General features: G+C 36.1%; 2 protein-coding genes across 2 annotated transcripts; both read right to left on the reverse strand.

The window, feature by feature from the left end:
• Positions 1-242: 242 nt before the first annotated feature.
• LOC133331858 (peroxisomal ATPase PEX1) lies at positions 243-17074 on the reverse strand. Its single transcript, XM_061540242.1, has 12 exons — positions 16979-17074; positions 16754-16871; positions 15381-15484; positions 15210-15324; positions 14100-15092; positions 13931-14046; positions 13403-13859; positions 8937-9136; positions 8689-8888; positions 7498-7921; positions 378-481; positions 243-312 (listed from the first exon to the last, which is right to left on the reverse strand). Exons 1-12 carry the CDS (start codon positions 17072-17074, stop codon positions 243-245), a joined length of 2997 nt encoding a protein of 998 aa, XP_061396226.1.
• LOC133331868 (fibroblast growth factor receptor homolog 2) lies at positions 1765-4720 on the reverse strand. The gene is made up of 2 exons (XM_061540257.1): positions 2402-4720; positions 1765-2340 (listed from the first exon to the last, which is right to left on the reverse strand). Exons 1-2 carry the CDS (start codon positions 4718-4720, stop codon positions 1765-1767), a joined length of 2895 nt encoding a protein of 964 aa, XP_061396241.1.
• Positions 17075-18688: the final 1614 nt, after the last annotated feature.

The raw sequence follows: 18688 nt of genomic DNA on the forward strand, positions 1-18688 counted from the left end.
ATAACATTTACGTTATTGTGAATGAATTAGATCCTCTTGGAATCGAACCATGCGAAGTACCTTTTAGGCCACTAAATAAAAAAACGATGTGGGGAAAGGATCTGGGGAAGGCTTAAAAGCATACAAATCATAAACGCAAAGGATTAAACATTCAAATGAATCTGTCAACAGAAGCATAACAACTTTATTGAAAATAATAATAATTTTTTGTCTAACTTAGAAAATTTACTACAAAAATGGATTTAGGCCAACGTGGCACGTTTTGATACATAATCTCGAGAAGACCTTTCCTTGTTAGTAAATCTGGCATAGCTGAAAATAGAACAAAAAGCAAACGTATGCAAAAGCTGCCTTTAAATATTAAGTAACGAACTTACGTTTTCTGATATCGTTCAACGTCAGACTTATTGAGCGAAGGTCTAGTTTGGTTAAAGGCCTCAAGAAGATGTGTCTGCTTAATGGTGACTTTTTCGGCGATTTTCTATATTTAAAACAGATTTTAATGATATTATGGGAGCTATATATGATGTCACTTATATTATTTTGTTAATATCTAATAATCTTAAACTGTATGAACCACTCCATGTGCATGTCGTAAACGTCCCTTATGATAAAAACTTTAACACATCCATGCGATTACCCCGAATGCTGAATTTCGAGATGCTAAAAACTAAATAACCTGCCTAACATGCCTTCATCTGAAGACGGGGCTATTAAAATTTGTAACGATTCTACCAAATACACGTTCACTACAGTTTACAACATTGGCTATGGAAACCATGCAATGAGGGTAGAAATAGCCGATTTTTGTTCATATCGCAAAACCAAATGTTTGTGTTTTTTTATTACGGTTGTTGTTGCCATGAAAAACTATCGCATTATTGCTGCGAATCGATGTGAATAATTTTTTTAACAATATCCATTGATTTATTTAACATATTAAGATTTCAATTTGTCGACTGATGATAGTATCGATAAAACTATTCATTACATATTTCTTGTACGATATAAATTAGGGGTTATTCACCAACGAATCAGGAGAATTTTTCAGTATAAAAGTGTCTGTGGGTCCATCATGTTTCCACTGCAAGTTGCCTACATATGCACAAAGACATAATACCCTGTACCACCGTGTAATGTAGGCCATTCCCTATTGTTCATGTTGGGACAGTTGAACCTCAATAATATGCAACACATTCGAACGACGATTGCAAAAAACGCCGTTACATAGAAAAGATCTGCGATAAACACGCAAATAGTTTTATTCCAATTATTTATTGCTTAGACAGTCTATACCTTAACATTAAAATAAATTATTTCTACATTGCAAACATATATAGTCTATGACAGACATTCTAAAACCGCATTGTCAACAAACAATACGCCAGGGTACATTTTTTATGATGACAACTTAAAATAAATCAACAATTAAAGATCCTTATTAATAGAACAATAGTCATTTCGTATCTTGAAAGTCTTATTGGGGTAATGTAATGTAAAGTAGTGAGTATTCTAATATACATAATATGAGTGTAACATCATCGTAATATTTGGTTTAGCGACATGCGCCAGCGGTAACGTGGCCAGTCGAAATATTTCCCGAAACGATCTGGGTATGCCGCAGTACAAAACATTCATCCATGACACCGAGTTGAAAATTTTCGAAATTCATTACACCTATGTCTGTGGACCCATGGAAAATTGTCTATGGGGAACTAAATCTTAACATATTATCGTTGTAATAATATATAGCTGTACCCCGAATCATTTAAATTTATAGGTATATTCGTATCTGGCTGCGGACGATTCAAGGAATGTTTCACTTTCGGATTCATCATCACTGGATGATGGCGGCGTCTCGAGCATAGGCATTGACAAATCCAAATATTCTTCATTTGGCGTTGAACCCGACAACTGAAGAATTTTGTCCAAGTTTTCTACTATTTCTGAAAATGTGGGCCTGGCATTGGAGTCAAAGTGCCAACACTGCCTCATCAGCATATAAATATTGAGAGAGCAACGTGGCGGCTTCTCCATCCTTTGCCCGGTTATTAGATAGCTATATAACTCTTCTGCTGACATGATGTTCGGGTATGGTTGTTCACCATAAGTTAGAATTTCCCACAATAGAACACCGTACGACCAGACGTCAGACTGGGAGTCGTAAAATTTCTCTTGCAGCGATTCGGGAGCCATCCATTTTATGGGCAATCGGCCATTGGTGTTTTTTCGGTAGTAGTCAGTATCTTGGATGTCTCGAGCAAGGCCAAAATCAGCTATTTTCATTACATAGTCATCACTGACCAGAACATTTCTCGCTGCCAAATCTCGATGAATACACTGAAAATGTAACAGGGTTTCGTAAGTGAGCGGTGATTTGGAATGCAAAAGTAATACTTACGCGCCTTGAAGCTAGATATTCCATGCCACGTGCTATTTGAAACGCAAACGACGTCAGCTGCTTCTCCGTCAATACAGGCTTTTCCTCCAAATAGTCGCTATCCCTTTTCAGACTGCAACTTCCCCATGCGGAATTTGGCCGATTCTTCTTCAGAAAGTCTTTCAAATTTCCATGAGGGGCGAATTCAACAATAACCCACAGAGGTCCATTTTGACTGCAGCAACCCAACAGATTGATGATATTTATATGCTTTCCGATCATCTTCATCACTTCCATTTCGCGCACCAAACTTGCCATGTCAGCGTCCGTGTGCTCCTCCTTAACCATTTTAACAGCCACAATTGTAGTTGCATTATTATTAGCGGGGGCACGGGTCAATCCACTTGCCTGCGCCATGACTACACGTCCGAAGGCGCCCTCGCCCAGCGTTGATCCCAACGACAATTGACTACGTGGTATTTCCCAATTCGAATCCAGTGGAAACTCATATTCGTTGAAGCCTTGGGTTGGATCTGAATTCGTGGACGTTGTGAATGTCGTGCGTTGTTTCTCGATTTTTATTACGGGCATTTGCAAGTCGCACGTACTGCCATCCGAGGGTGGAGGCTTGTAAATTATCACCTTCTTCGTCCATTGGTGGACGGTTTCGATTCTCTGCTTCAGAAGCTTTTCGTGTTTCAAATTTCGCAAGACGTAAATGATAAAAACTGTGCCGAGCAGAAAGAGCAAAACAACGACAACTCCAACTGTTGTAATCCATGCGGGATGGCTACGCGCCAACCCGTCCCGCAGCGGTAGCGTATCAACAACTTTTAAGTAGGCGCTCGCCGCAGCCTGCCCAAGGTCGCTGGCTGCAACACAGGAGTACCAACCTTCGTCGTCATGTGTAACATTTGGAAAAGTCAGGATATTGGGCTCGTCCGCACCGCGGTTAAGCACTATTATGTCACTTGATTTCTTAGTGCTCTGTCGGACGTCAAAGTTCTGAGCAATTTTCTCCAGCTCTTCAATGGATTCATTTTTCTTGGCAAACTTAAGCCAGAAAATGAATGGCTCTAGATCAGACACAACTCTGCACTCCAGCGTTGCACTGCTATTCACCAGGACGGTTTGATTTTGTGGAAACTTGTCGCTAATTATAGGCCTTGTGCGCAGTCGGTCAAAAATTGTTATTTTAGTTGAATGCTCTATGCACCCGTGGATATTGCATATCCGACATTTGTACACACCAGAGTCCTTCGTTATAGCGTCGTCCATTTGTATTGACCACTTCTTGTATGTGACTTTTCCTATATGGCGTTCTATAACCGTGTCATTTAGGGTCCATGTTATATTTGGACTCGGATTGCCAGTGGCTGGGCAAAGCAGTTGCAGAGAGCTTCCTGATGGTTTGTGCAGTTGATGGATTAATTTGTTTATGTTTTTGAATACAGGGGGACTTTCTTCGGACTCATTCGTTGTTTTGTTTTCGGGTTTAAGTTCGTGGTCTGAGGACTCGTCAGTCTCGGCCTGTTCCAAGTTCAGCGAATTAAACTCATGTAAGATTTCTTCCGAGTTATCATTTCTTGCATCCGATCTGTCAGTACTCTGGGACGCGTCAGATACGACATCTAAGAAGGCACTTGTCATTGCTGCATCTAGCGAATTTGTGGCAACACATGTATACCAACCTTCGTCTTCTTCTTGTACACTACCAAGCCTGAGAAAGCGTGGTTTGTCAACTTGCGTCACCATCCTTCTCATATTCCTTTCCTTTAGCACATCCAGCGGTTTAACTGACACATTTATAGGCGCGTCGTGCTTAAACCAAAATATTTGCGGTGCGGAATCTGACACTACATCACACTCAAAAATAACGTTATGATCCATATGGACAGATTGGTTTTTAAGTTCCCCGACTACAACTTTAGGTCGCTTCGTTACCACCCTCAAATTCGTTGAGCGGTAAACACACCCAATTTTGTTGCAAAGTTGGCATGTATATGTTCCCGTATCCGAAGTTTCTAAGTGTGCTATTGAAAGCGACCACTTCTTGACAATGACTTTCGACTTGTGATAAACATCGAGTGGCCTATTGTTCAGCAACCATGTTAAGTTCACCGATGTCGGCACTTGGGGAACACAACTGAACGCAACAAAGTCCCCATTATGTTTAATGACACTGTCGAAGAACTTGTTATTTTCAAATTTCGGATAGCTGTCGATGTAGGGCATGTTTTCGGCATTAGCATTCGCCGACGATGTGTTGCCATGTTTACAGGAAGTGAAACAGACAAATATGGTTGCGTTCGCCCAAACTCTGCCTAAGCTGTTTTTCATCGTCGACGTACAACTGTAGATGCCTTGTTGTTCTACGTCCAGAACTTTAATATTCAGGTTCCGACCAGTAGTTACAGATGTATCGTTGTGGTACCACTGATATTGCTCAAAAGGGCATAATAAATTAATAGATTGGTTGAAATTCACTTCTTCGAACTGCGATACGTTGGGCACCAAGCGAATACTTTTTTCATATCCGGGGGACACAGGTAGACGGTCTGTGGCGACGCTTTTTGCAGAACCGATATTCACATTAACACATATACTTATAGCAAATATTAGAACTAGAGAGTGCGTCGCACTTGTACAGCCTCTTTTTATCATCTTTGTATCATAAAAATCGCAGTAGTTCTTAGACCAACCGATGGACGGTTAACAAAATTCAAAATAAAATGTAGCTCTTGAGGTTGGTTGTAGTTAAAATGACGACATTCCTCGTATTCAGTGGCACAAGTGCTAATGTGGAATGGCTTCCTTCTCTAATAATTTGTGTTGCCAGCAGTCGACAATTTTATTCAAAATGGTGTGTGCACTGCCTTCATAATGAGTTTGGAGAAGCGTTGTAGCACCAAATCGATATTTTAGTAACAGCGTTTACGCCAAAATAGACATTCGTCGACGTCTGCAGAGCTTCGTTAGTGCGTCGCGTCGTAGATATATTCCATCAAACAGGGTGTATACACCTGATGTCGAAAGATGTTTTTGGTTTGTTTCCCAAAGCTATTCTTGATCGTTGCTCTCAAAATCCGATCAGTTCACTATGCACTTAATTCTTCACTACACTATGTTTCAAAAGTTGTACTGTTATTACTTATTTATTATTATTATGTTTTTAAACGAATTTGTTTTTTTTTTTTTTTTTTTTTTTTTTTGGTTAAATATGTTAGGCTCAGCTTTATTTAGTCACCGCGTCATAGCCACAATTTAAATATTTCCGATCGAGACCTTTCAAGCTAAGTGCTCATTTGCGACTAACGACATCGTATTGTTCAAACTTTAACTTCCCCCATGTTCCGTGATACGAACGTAGAGAAGACAATAATCAATGAAAGACTCTTTGGGCTAAAAAGCGACGTCACGGACTCGATCGTCACCAATGCTATATTTAAACTGGCTGCCGATTGTGCGACCAATCAAATCACACTGAAACAAGAAACATTCTTTAAGGCCAGGAATACACCATTCCTTTGTGGCTCTTAAAGAATTAGGCACTACCTGTGTGACTACCACGAACAGAACACAAACAAGACACACGCACACGGCAGTTCTGATAGATAGGACAGAAAGTCGGCTTATGCTCAACACATGTACATCCTAAAACCAATAAAAATGCAGGAGCCGCAGTTAGGTGCTTCGCTTAGCACTATCCATTTTCTATGCACACTTTATCAGTACACGTAATTCCCAGATTTTTCATAATTTATGCACATTTTACAATGTTTGTTTGTTTACTTTCTGCAATCGCTTCGCTCTAACCAACAGGTACCCGTCGTCTTCGCTGCGATCTTTATTGTTTCCCCGTGTCTTCTTGTCTTTTATTCTGTGCTCAGTGTTCAGTTTTGATTCTTTGTTTGTGTTGCATGTACGCTCGCTGAATATCAATAACAAATATCCGTTACGTGACTTATTTCTTCCTTTGGTTTTATAAATTCGGTGTGTAAATGTTCTAATCCGAACAAGACTCGAGATAACACAGTGACTATCGGCATGGATATCACTTTGCCCGCATAATAAGATAATCTCATCGAAAGGACAGCGATAAACATAATTCAGTGGAATGCCTTGCTTGCGAGTACACACATAAATTTGTTCACTTTAAATCTCCAGCTCAATACAAATGTTATTTGGAAAGGATAATTTGAAAACTACGCTTGTAGTCTTGTCACGTACCAAATCAACAAACTACAATGTTATGCTACTTCCCAAAAATATTTTATCTAACAAAAATTTTTATTAAACTTGGAGAAGATAGACGATTTGAAGTACAAAATATATAAATGTTATTACTTATTTCAGGAATGCCTGAAAGGAAATATTTTAGACCAAAAATGTGTGCCTTCTTATTCCGCGCCATAACAACATTACAATTCATTTGGCGACAATTAGCATTACGAATACAGAAATGTTTTAACAATATAGAGATAAGAAATTACAATACAAAATACTCTAAGTATACAAATATTACAACGTCCATAATTTTGGATAGCCAGAATGAATTCTTAAAATAAAATTTAAACCACAAATATTACAACGTCCATAATTTTGGATAGCCAGAATGAAACATTGAGCCAGAATGAAAACACTGACCAATAGCATTCAAAATTTGGTGTTATTTTAAGTCAGAGGAGAATATGAAAAACCATTTAGGTAAATAACTAATATTCTGAGGCATAAGTGAATATATTGGCAATGCGACTCAAATCTGTTAAAATCAGACTGAACTGTTAAATCAGACTGAACTTTGGCATTTACTTGTATGCTTGCTTTATTTAAATATGGCCGGATTCCAATCAGATCCTTATTGATCTTTGGCCGAGTTAAGATATATTTATGGTAGGCATTCTCAATAACGAAAATGGCCCTTATGAATTCTTTAAAATTAATTTAAACCACAAATCGTCTAGTAAATATTATAGCGACGACAGATGATTAAAAATTAATGTGTATCGACAGAATGTACATATTTTTCTTACATTGGAACGACTTGCGACATAACGTGGCGGTATTAATGCAGTGGTTAGAATTTTATACAAACTTAAAAACATTGGAGTACATACCTCTTGTCCGAAATTAGCAATAGCTTCTTTTACAGCGATCATGTTAGCCGACGTTAGGATGCTCTGTATATCAGCACCACTGTAGTTTTCGGATCTCTCGGCAAAATAGGCGAAATCCACAGTTTCATCGAGGCATAGTGTTGCAGACAATGATTCAAAAATTGATAGTCGTGCAGAAAAGTCCGGCAGTGAACATTCTACCAATCGATCAATACGGCCTGAACGAAGTAACGCTGGGTCCAATAGTTCTGGGCGAGATGTTGCAGCTATGACCGTTACACCCTGTAATCCTTCAACACCATCTAGCTCGGTTAACAACTGATTTACAACACGGTCAGTTACACCAGTAGAATCATGACCACGTTTGGGTGCTAAACTATCAAATTCATCAAAGAATAGAACACACGGCTTTGCACTCCGTGCCCTATAAAGAATGGCAATACAATTACTGTTCCGTCAACCTTTGGATATATTTTTTATTTTATAACATATATTTTTAACTTATAACAATTAGTTTAATGTTCTCCAATTATTATTCAGGTCCATAAAATTGACTTTTATTTCACTACTATTTAATGTAAACATTCCCATGCCAGTAATTAATATATACTTTTTACTATTTAATATCACCGATCAACAAGTTCTGATTTTGTTCTTGAAACCATAGAAACCTAGTAATATCGCTCCTTTGCTACAAGAAAGGCATAACTCAAAAGAAGCGATTTTGCAGAAAATGCGTTTTTTAAAGAGAACAAGCGTGCATAATTAACTCGAAAATCACGTTTTTTGAGTTATACCTCTCTTGCAGCAAATGTGTTTGGGTGTTTTAGGGGGATTTTGATATCATCATGTGGTAAATAAAAAACGGTCACCCACAATCCTGTCAAGCTAGTATGTATAGTATTCACGGTGATGCAATTCCTAATGTCATAATTAAATACATATACATATATGACCGGTAATCTAATAATAAATATGCGCCGAAGAAATATTCAACTACAATGAAAACTACATCTTCGAAAAGTTATCCAAGTAGAAATATTTTGAATTAGTTTTACGTATATCTCTTTTAACATATAGATGTATTTGTAACACTATAAAAAAGTAAGTCCAATGAAAGAATTATTTCTACTACTGTTTTTCAACGTCCAGGACAAAAATATACAAAATGGTATAAATTAATTAACTTACCTATTGAATAAATTGCGAACATTCTCCTCACTTTGTCCTATATATTTTGCTAACAATTCTGGACCCTTGACAGATATAGTACGCAGGTTCCACATTTTAGCAAGTTTCGACACTAAAAACGTTTTTCCAGTGCCAGGAGGACCATACAGAAGAACACCAGCTTGGTTTCGTAATGGCGATTTATTGAAAATTTTTGGATACTAAATGAAATTTGTTAAAGAAATACTTTTACTCCCCACACAACTCACCCGCGATGGCCACATTAGAACTTCCTCTAGAACGGATGTTACAGATTCCAAACCGTGTACCTTGTTTTCATCACAAGTATCATCCATATCGGAATTTTGATCTGTGGACTGGTGACTCTCTATTCCTCTAAGGCAGTACGAATTTGTGTTTTCCAAAGATTTTTTCAAATGTTCATTTAAAAGAATTGGACGTGTTTTACCTTCGAAACCATAAAATAGAAATTTATATTGATAGATGAAAATCGCTAAGAAAGTTCAAAATTGGACGGAATTGTAATATATTCGTGTATGTTTTAATTGTATTATATTTACGTAATAATAATTTTATTTAGTCATTAAGAATATTTTTAATTACTGTTTGTCTTGTAGTTCATTTGTACCAAAGAAATATTTCAAAGTTTTTACCAAAAAAGTTTAAAAATTATTAATTATGGTATATACTTAGTTTTGCGGAAGTGAGCCAATTTGGCTTATGCAAAGACATTTAATTTTTTTGTGAAGAAAGTGGTTCCAAATTAATTTATATGAAATATTCATTATCATAGAGCTCATAGAAAACATATTTTAAATATATATCATGTTCGACGATAAAGAATATCAGATAACCCCTTCCGGTACCTCCCCCACAAAAGACCAACACTTTGTTGGAAAATAAATTTACAATATCCTGCAAAGGCGTTATCCGTTTTGATCCAAACGTAGCTCAACTATACATTTTTACCAAATCTATATCATGATTGAATTTGGGGATTTTCGGTCCGCTCCTTCTGGTACCTCCCCCACAAAGGGTCAATATTTGAAAAGTAATATTTTTATTATTTTTACCAAAATTTAAACTAAGTGCACGTATAGCATCAACCCAAATTGGTTTTACTGCAAGCTTAGTTACTACAAATTCGCCAAAGGAAATGTTTATTGGTCGGTAATTCGCCCTTTTCCAAGAAGGGGAAACCGTTTAGAAAATATTTGATCTCACATCGCATGACAAACTAAATTTGATACCTTATATGCTCCTCTAGCAACTAAAATTGCTATTAAGGCGCACAATTGGAATTCTTGTAATCATTCATTCTTTTTTATTCCAAGACGAAATTATATATTACTTCAATGCACTGCAAACAGCCAATAACTGGTAAAACATTGCATGAGCCAAATTGGCTCACAATTGTAAAAGTAGGTACGTAAGGTATCGTTCAAACAATTTCAGATTTATGCTCGTTGAACGGTGACATTTCGCAGTAAAAAAATAATTTTGCTGTTTTTTGTTTGGTGTATTCAGTTCGGTACATTTTACAGTTTTTCTTTGACAAAGGCGAAAATGCAAGCCAAGCGGCTAAAATGGTGAATGGTGTTTATGGCTCCTATACTGTAACAGACAATTATGTGTAATTTTGGTTTCGTAGATTTCGCTCAGGAATTCTTGATATTAAAGTTTCACCTCGCACAGGACAAAATCGGAGAAATGATCGAATCCTCTATACGCCTCTATACGTGAGAATTTGTTTTTATATACGTCCCATTTACTTGAGAATTTGTATATATATACATATATATGGGCAATATTGCCAATTTTTTAACATAGCTGAAGCGGAGGTTCACCCCTTTATAACTCGGGAATTACTTAAGTATATGAAAAAAAGTGAATAGTTTTGGGTTAATTGATCTCTCGTTGCAAACTGTTCATGATATTGACCTCCAAACTTTATTTTGGTGGAAGCTGTGTCTACTTTAATGTAAAAAAATGTGTAAAAACAGGTTGAGGCGAACCAGTTTTTTTATGTTCTCTATCGATTTGTGACTAAGCCACTCATTTCACGGTCTTCGTGTCAAAGTAAAACTAGAAGCCAACAAAATGGGGACTACGCCCCTTATGTATCATTTTTCAAAATTTTCACTGCATCTACCTTTAAATGATGCTGACATTTTGAAGCTCGATTTTGAGTGTTTTTTTAATTTTACTTCTAGCTTTAATACGCGAACATGAATTTCTAGAAATCGATTATAAGATTATTGTAGTCGCGAATCTGCGTAATTTGATATGTATTTTGTGTATGTAGTATGCACAGCTTCAGAGTAATACTCATCCGAAAGTGGAAATTTTGTGCGATCAAATTTCTAAAAAACCTATTTTTCGGGCCAAATTTTTAGATCTGTCAACTGAATGATATGGGTACCCGCGATCAATAAGGTTTTTTACATTTCGGATGATATAAAATCTTCTTCATGAAGATCCATCTACTAGAACGGCGGGAACTGGCCTTCCAAAAACACGAAATTTGACAAAAAATGTTTTTGAAAATATCGCGGATTTATTTGCGTTTTCTGGGGATCATTTCCGCTTCAATAAATGACCTCATACGGATTTTGATCTTTTTCGAAAAGAGAATTTTAAAAACTTCAGCCGAAAGAGAGATGTACCCAATTTATCTCAAAAATAGTGTGAGCTGGCACATCCATGGTTCTTAATGGACCACATTGAAATCGGTATATATCGATGTATTTTTTTAGGGTGCACACCGAAATCGGATGCGCGTTAATGACATATGGAGTTTTCGGAAATCATTCGCGTTTTACGATTTTTTGGGTACTTCAATGCAACGTGTGGCACATCTTAACCGTCAAATGAAATTTCGCAAAATATATATGGATTGGAAGATAAACTTCAGTACTTCCTGGAAACCGCATGCGCATCAAATGATTTTGAGAATTACGCGATTTAGACGCAATTTAAAATGTATATTTCATAATATTATTTTATTTTAAGATTTATTCCTATTTATAGAATTCTAAGATTTATGGGAAGGGTCTTGATATAATCCGCAAGGCGTATACTTATACACAAAAAGTGGTTATTATTATATATGTAAATTTTTCGGCGAAATTCGGGTAAAATAGCAGAATAACCCCAACATTTTTTCTGAAATTTCTTGTATACAATTAAAAAAATAAATTTGATGACATTATTTTTTCAACCAAAAACAAATATTTTCCTTAATATCTTGTTTTGTTGTCGCTTTGATTTAGAAACCGCTACACGGACTTGTGTGATTTTGATATCAGTTGATTCATCATGGTGTTTAGATTATGTGGATATTTTTAAATTATTTTTTAGGTGTGTGTATGTCATTAATATATTAAAATTATTGATGTAATATGCTATATATTTTTTATTTGTCTCATATTTCGCGAATATGTGCAACTTTATCGTGATTATTATAATATATTCATATTCTTATTTTACGGAGGAAGATATATATCAACGTTTTTGGTCAATATAATAAACGGCGTAATTTTAAGATTTTTTTCTTATGCCCAAAATTAAAACCTCGATAACTTTTGCGCGCATCAACCAAAAATTTGATCGCGAACGGTTTCGGAGTCAGAACATTTTTCTCTATATGTGTACCAAAAATCATTGATGTGCCACAAAAACAAAAAAGCTGATTTTTTGAAAATGGAATATTAAAAAATTGGCAATATTGCCCATATATATATATATAATCGAATTCGGTTAAGCGAAAACGCCTAATTTCAAAAAATTTGTTTCTCTTAAAAGAACTTCGGATAAGCGAAACTCGTTGCGTTTAAACGAAGTTCTCAATCAATATCTGAAAAATCATAAAATTTATAAATCATATTTTTCGTAGACATTTGCTTGGGTGGTTGGATAAATTTACATCATAATTTTAGGGTTGCACATAAAAATGTTAATGAATTTCATCGCCCTTACAAAAATGATATTTTTCTCATAAACGGTGCTCGTTTCATATATATTTGTGTTTTTGCAAGAAAAAAGGTCTTTCTCTTATACAGATTTTCAATTAACCGGTTTTTTTATGCGAAGTAAAGTGTTAGAAAATTCATCCGAAATATTAGTTTAAAATGTTTTGTTTTAATTAACCGGGTTTTCGATAAACCGGCGTTCTCTTATCCGAATTCGACTGTATATATATATATATATATATATTTTTTTTTGCGTGAAGATTTGGTACCCAATTGGAATCCAACATACCAAATTATAGTCCATATCAAAATCCTACAGATCCGGATATTTTAGGATACCGTTATGTGGGCGCTACTCTAAAAATTGGACAAATATTTTAAGTACAAAATACGTCTATTTCGGTATAAAAACGTGCCGTGATGGGAAGATTTGGTACCGAATAAGACCCAAATATGAGGACTATGCCAAAACGTGGACCAATGCAACCGGTTATCGAACTTGACCTGCCTGCACACAAAATACAACATTATTTAAAATGTCAGCAACCTATCTCAACACTAATCGTCAACATAATCGACCATTATCAACGTACCACTGTCTATTATCTCTTCCCTATCCCAGTTAAACTATTATATTTAATATTGGATCTGTTGTTTAACTTAAGATTAAAACATTTGGTATTGGTAAATGTAATACCCTGTATTACTGTCTGACGTATGGAGTGAATATGTCAAATACTTACTTAATCTATAAGCATAAAAAATAGCTCGCTCGATAAATTGTACCAAATCGCCCTTGTTGTAGCCTTCCGTTAGAAGGGCATACCGCCCAAAATCAAGTTTATCCGTTTCAATATGGCTGCAAAGTTCCTTGAGTACAACTTCTCGATCGTTCCTTTCCAACCCCGGAAGATTTACAATAGTCTGGAAAAGGTGGCGGCCTCGAGGTGAGTATAAACGTTTATTAAGCGAATGAACTTCGTTTGATGTAGCTATAACGGCAATCGGATGATGAGTCGTATATTGAGCAATAAGCTGATGGACAACGTCGGCTATTCTATTGAAGTATTCACTGTCTTGAGTTGCCTGGTCATTCGATGCGTGTGCCAGAACATCTAGATTTTCCAAAACCACAATGGAAGGGGCATTTTGTAAACATGTTGTAAATACTGTACGCAAATCTTTCTGTACGGACTCGGCCTATTTTTACCAGAAAAATATGTTAGAAATACATATACATACATATGGTTTTATTATGTTTGCAAACATACCTTTCGTCCTTTACTGCGAGTACAATTAAATATTTCAAAATGGCAGAAGAAAGGTTTGCGAACCAGCTCATTAAGTATGCGCTCAACCAGAACCGTCTTTCCAGCACCAGACGATCCTAAAAAACCACAAATACTTAATTATTTTGAATTAAACATCAATGCAGCCTACCTGTCAAAAGAATATTCGCCTGCCTTAAAACCGAATTTTTGGAATCTAAACAAAGATTACTTCTCAATTCGCTTATCAGATCCTCAAGTTTTAAATCAAAATCACGTAGCTTTATAATATCTTTCGAAAAGAGTGGAGATACTACAGGTGGACTTGCAAATAGGATCTCATCAACGTTACGCACCACATCAGCTGCATATATCTTACTTTCCTTCAAAAATTGCGAATCGACTGCGCAATAATGAAAGTGTTCTGGCAGAATTCCAACGGTCACAACAAGGTCATCTTCTAGGCGCACAACCTCATTTTGGTTGAGCAAAAGCGGGCTTGTCTCAGTCTTCTGTCTTACAAAACGTTTAAAAGCGTTCTCAATGACCTTATAATGTGTTTTCTTGTGAGCGAACAATTCTATTTTTTCCACAAAGTTGACAACCATAGGTTTGGGCTTAAGAACAACTTTTTCCAATTCTTTCAATTTTAAAATTTTAATCAGATTTGCACTAATTTCTATGGTGGGATGAATGGTTGGCAATAATTCGCTTGCACTCACTAAATGTATACGAACGTAGTATTCTCGATCTTCAATTGTACGCAGACAGTAAATTGACATGGGATCCATATTGGCTGGCCAGTTAACACCGTTAACGTAAACATCTGATATTTGTGAATCATTTGACCACGAACCAGATATAACTCTAAACTCGACAAATTTACACGCTTCTCGACATAAGTCTTTCTTCAAACGTTCCATTTTGTCAAGTCGGCTAGATTTAGCCAAGTTCTGATTATTTTTCATTTGTTTATTGGTCGACGATTTGGACAGTTGCTGTTTGAAACCGTCCATATGATCGCCATTAACAATACTAGATGTTGTTTTACTACGCAATATACCTTCGGCTTCTCCGTTCGAGTTGCTATGGGCCACGTCAGGCGATATAATCAGCTGCGTCGTATGGTCAATTCTTCCATGAGTAAGATTAGGTTTCAAGCGATCTACAGTAAAATATAAATGTAAAGTATCATATGATTAAACATGGAAGTTAAAATAGTATAATAATCGGACTCTTAGTGGTTGTAAAGCCTCAAGGGTTTATTTTATGTAATACTTACCAACAGTCAGCGCCACTTGAATAGATTTATTTACCCAAACTATTAAAATTTGATTTGAATTGACAATGCGCGTCTGCTCTAAAACACTATCCGAGATTTGGTCGCTACTGAGCTCCTGAAAAGGAAATCTAATTTAAAACGTTTGCTATTTTGTTATATGTGTTAACTCACGATTATCTCCCAATCCTTACTCGAAACTGGCGTAAGAAAAACATTTCGCAATATTGGCACATCTACGACAAGGGTGCATTTTACGAAATCGTTTTCATTAAGACCTGAAACAAATTTAACAAAAAAATCAAAATAAAAATTCCATAAATATTATATAAGATCATGGATTTCAATTTATTTTCATAAGCGAGAACCTAGCCCGATGGCCCATGAGCCTTCTTTACATGGACTACTCCTATAAATGTAACCCACATACATCTTGCTTATAAACATTCTCAACAACCCATACAAAAACTTTTTTTCTGATTTTATAGAGACTCTAATTAATCGGAAGGGATGAAATGCAGATCTAAACATGTTTATAATATCTAATAGGAACAAGTCTAGTTTATATTATTCTTATGAAATAAGTTCACATATTCTGAGATAGGGGTCTCCAAATTCCGCGGGACCCTTCTTTAATTTTGAATAAGCAATATGGTTTTTTGAGAGTAGCCGGCCTTCGGCCGGGGATTTAAGACTTTATCCTATGGACAGATGCTAACTACGCGACCAAATCTCCTTTTAATTAGAAAAGTGTTTGAGGGTAGCCGGCCTTCGGCCGTGGATTTAAGACTTTCTACTATGGACATGTGGCCGCTCCGGCTACGTGATCGAATCTCATTTCAATTTGAATAGGGTTTTTGTAATCACGACTTAAAACGCTTCAAATTGATACCCATGTTGCCTCAGTAACGTTATCGTAGCAAAAATGTAGTAGATTTTCACAGTATGGGAACAGACCAGTTGTTTACTTCCCGATGGAAAACAAATTCGAAAATATTTTTTTATAAATGAATAGAACTTTAGTGTACCTATTTAGCATTTTTATTCAAATTTAAGCGTATAACTATTGAAAAAATGCTTATTTTCCACCCATGTACCGACTATATGAACTTAGCTCGATGACACAGAGGTATATTTAATAAAATTATTAAGAATTCCGATTTAGCTGATGGCCATTGTAGCCAATGCTAGATACTTTTATTATTAGCATTGTATTTACTACAATGTTAATACTATAATAAATAAATAAATAAATAAAACGACATAAAGCGACATAAAAAAGGAAAACAAATTGTATACCTTAACCGAATGTTCCAGCTGTCCATAGGAAAAAGTCTTAAATTTTCGCCCGAAGGATTTATTTTATGCTTTGGATAATTTACAAATTTTCAATGTATCTCGTAGAACTAATTCTTGCACGTAACCACTGTGTTCAAGGCAAACCTTAATGTATAAAAATATATTTAGACAAACGCTCTGCTTCGCTTCTACATGCGATAATGCGATTAGTGCCAATTTTATTATTAGCTGCTATAAAGTCCACTCACCTATCTCTTTTGCAACTCTTGCGTTTATCGCAATTTCGTTGTCTTTACTGCTGCCTTCAGGGGCCCAAGATACGTAGTGTGTGCGTCCTTCGTATTGCAATTGTAGACAGCCATTGTCCTTAGCAGCGGTGGGAAAATAAGGTTCACTTTATTAATCTTATCGAATAATCTGAATAATCTTATCAGTTGTCACGTCTAATCTCGTTACTTGCCGCTATTACTTACATATGTGGACACCACCTTGTAGTAGCTTTCCGGCAACAATACAAAGTTGTTTTTAACCACAGGTCGTAGTACAACTTTGAAGGCACGTTTGAACATGTTTGTTTATATTGCCGCGCAACTGTTGCACTCTTAGTCGGCAAATGAAAATACAAACCTTGACTTATTTGGATTAATTTGACCAACTAAGGCAGACACTTTATAGGGAAGTGTATCAAATAGGACAATCCTCTACAACACTCTGGGTTATGATTTCAACAAAACTCTTATTAAAATCCAATAATTGAACTATACTATCCACTAGAGTTGGGTAGTTCCGGAACGAACTAGTTCATTGGAACTATTCCGAGAAAGGAACGAACGGAACTAGTTCCAGTTCTTTAATTAATATAATTCCTTTCTCTGATCCAGTTCCTTTTTTGAACTATTTGAAGCAAAGGAACTGTATGGAGCAAAGGAACTATAAAGAGCAAAGGAACTATATGGAGCAAAGGAACTATTTGGAGCATAGGAACTATAAAGAGCAAAGGAACTATATGGAGCAAAGGAACTATATATGGAAAAACGAAAAAAAAAAAAATAATAAAAGAGAGAGAGAGAGAGATTCAAAAGAACAGTGGGAAGCCTCCAAGACTCCAGCCTTCATAAAATTCGCTTGTTAATCGTCGTTCTGCCAAGACTCAAGCGACGTCGTACGCAAACCTTCGCCAACAAATGGCCTGTTCCAGTACTTTTTATACCCTCCACCATAGTATGGAGGGTATATTAATTTTGTCATTCCGTTTGTAACTCATCGAAATATTCATTTCCGACCCTATAAAGTATATATATTCTTGATCAGGGTAAAATTCTAAGACGATCTAGCCATGTCCGTCCGTCTGTTGTAATCACGCTATCTTCTGAAGGAATTGAGATAGGGTGCTGAAATTTTGCATAGGGTTGTCTTTTGTCTGCAGGCAGGTCAAGTTCGAAGATGGGATATATCGGTCCACGTTTAGGCATAGCTCCCATATAAGGGTACCCCCAATTTTCGGTATTTTGGGGTTCTTGAGCGCGTTTTTCAAGCGAATTTGTAGTAAATGTATCCACAAAAAATTATAAATATAGGTCCACTTTTTCTTGTAGCCCCCATATAACGGTACCTCCTAATTTTCAGTATTTTTTGGGTTTTTATCGTATTTTTCACCGAATTGACTGTAATTTAGTATTTTGAGTTCTTAGCAGGTACCAAATCTCTCCACAAAAAATTTAAATATAGGTCAATTTTTTTGGATATCCCTTATATAAGGGTACCCCCCAATTTCGGTATTTTGGGGTTCTTGAGCGCGCTTTTCAACCGAATTCGCTGCAATTTTGTACATTGGGTTCATATTGCGTACCAAATATCTCTACTGTAATTACATAGTTCAAAGGAACTACATTAAGGAACTAGTTCCTTTTTAAAAAAGAAACGAGAATGATCGATCCGCTACGTGAACTAGATTGCCCAACTCACTATCCACTATCCGGACTGCCACTAGGGATAAGTAAGTCGACTTTCAATTAATCGATTAATAGAATATTTTGTTTTGAAGTCGACTTTTGATCTTTGGGGAAACGCAAAGTAGTTTTATCAAAATCGATTTTTATTTTCTTTTGGTTTATTATACCAAAGTCAAAATTGTCTATAAATTGCACATTTCCGAACAAGACAATATTTATATAAAACATCAA

This window comes from Musca vetustissima, unplaced genomic scaffold (assembly GCF_032173495.1).
Source record: "Musca vetustissima isolate MV318-11 ecotype Yass unplaced genomic scaffold, APGP_CSIRO_Mvet_v1 utg24363, whole genome shotgun sequence".
In the NCBI taxonomy this organism is placed as follows: domain Eukaryota; kingdom Metazoa; phylum Arthropoda; class Insecta; order Diptera; family Muscidae; genus Musca; species Musca vetustissima.

Excerpts from the sequence above, each read along its gene's own strand:
- LOC133331868 (XM_061540257.1), bottom strand. The coding sequence starts at position 4,720 with ATGAAAAACAGCTTAGGCAGAGTTTGGGCGAACGCAACCATATTTGTC. Across the intron at positions 2,341-2,401 it reads AATATCTAGCTTCAAGGCGC|TGTATTCATCGAGATTTGGC; the intron begins GTAAGTATTACT and ends TTACATTTTCAG.
- LOC133331858 (XM_061540242.1), bottom strand. The coding sequence starts at position 17,074 with ATGTTCAAACGTGCCTTCAAAGTTGTACTACGACCTGTGGTTAAAAAC. Across the intron at positions 482-7,497 it reads TTGCTAATTTCGGACAAGAG|AAAATCGCCGAAAAAGTCAC; the intron begins GTATGTACTCCA and ends TTTTAAATATAG. Across the intron at positions 313-377 it reads GTTGAACGATATCAGAAAAC|CTATGCCAGATTTACTAACA; the intron begins GTAAGTTCGTTA and ends TTCTATTTTCAG.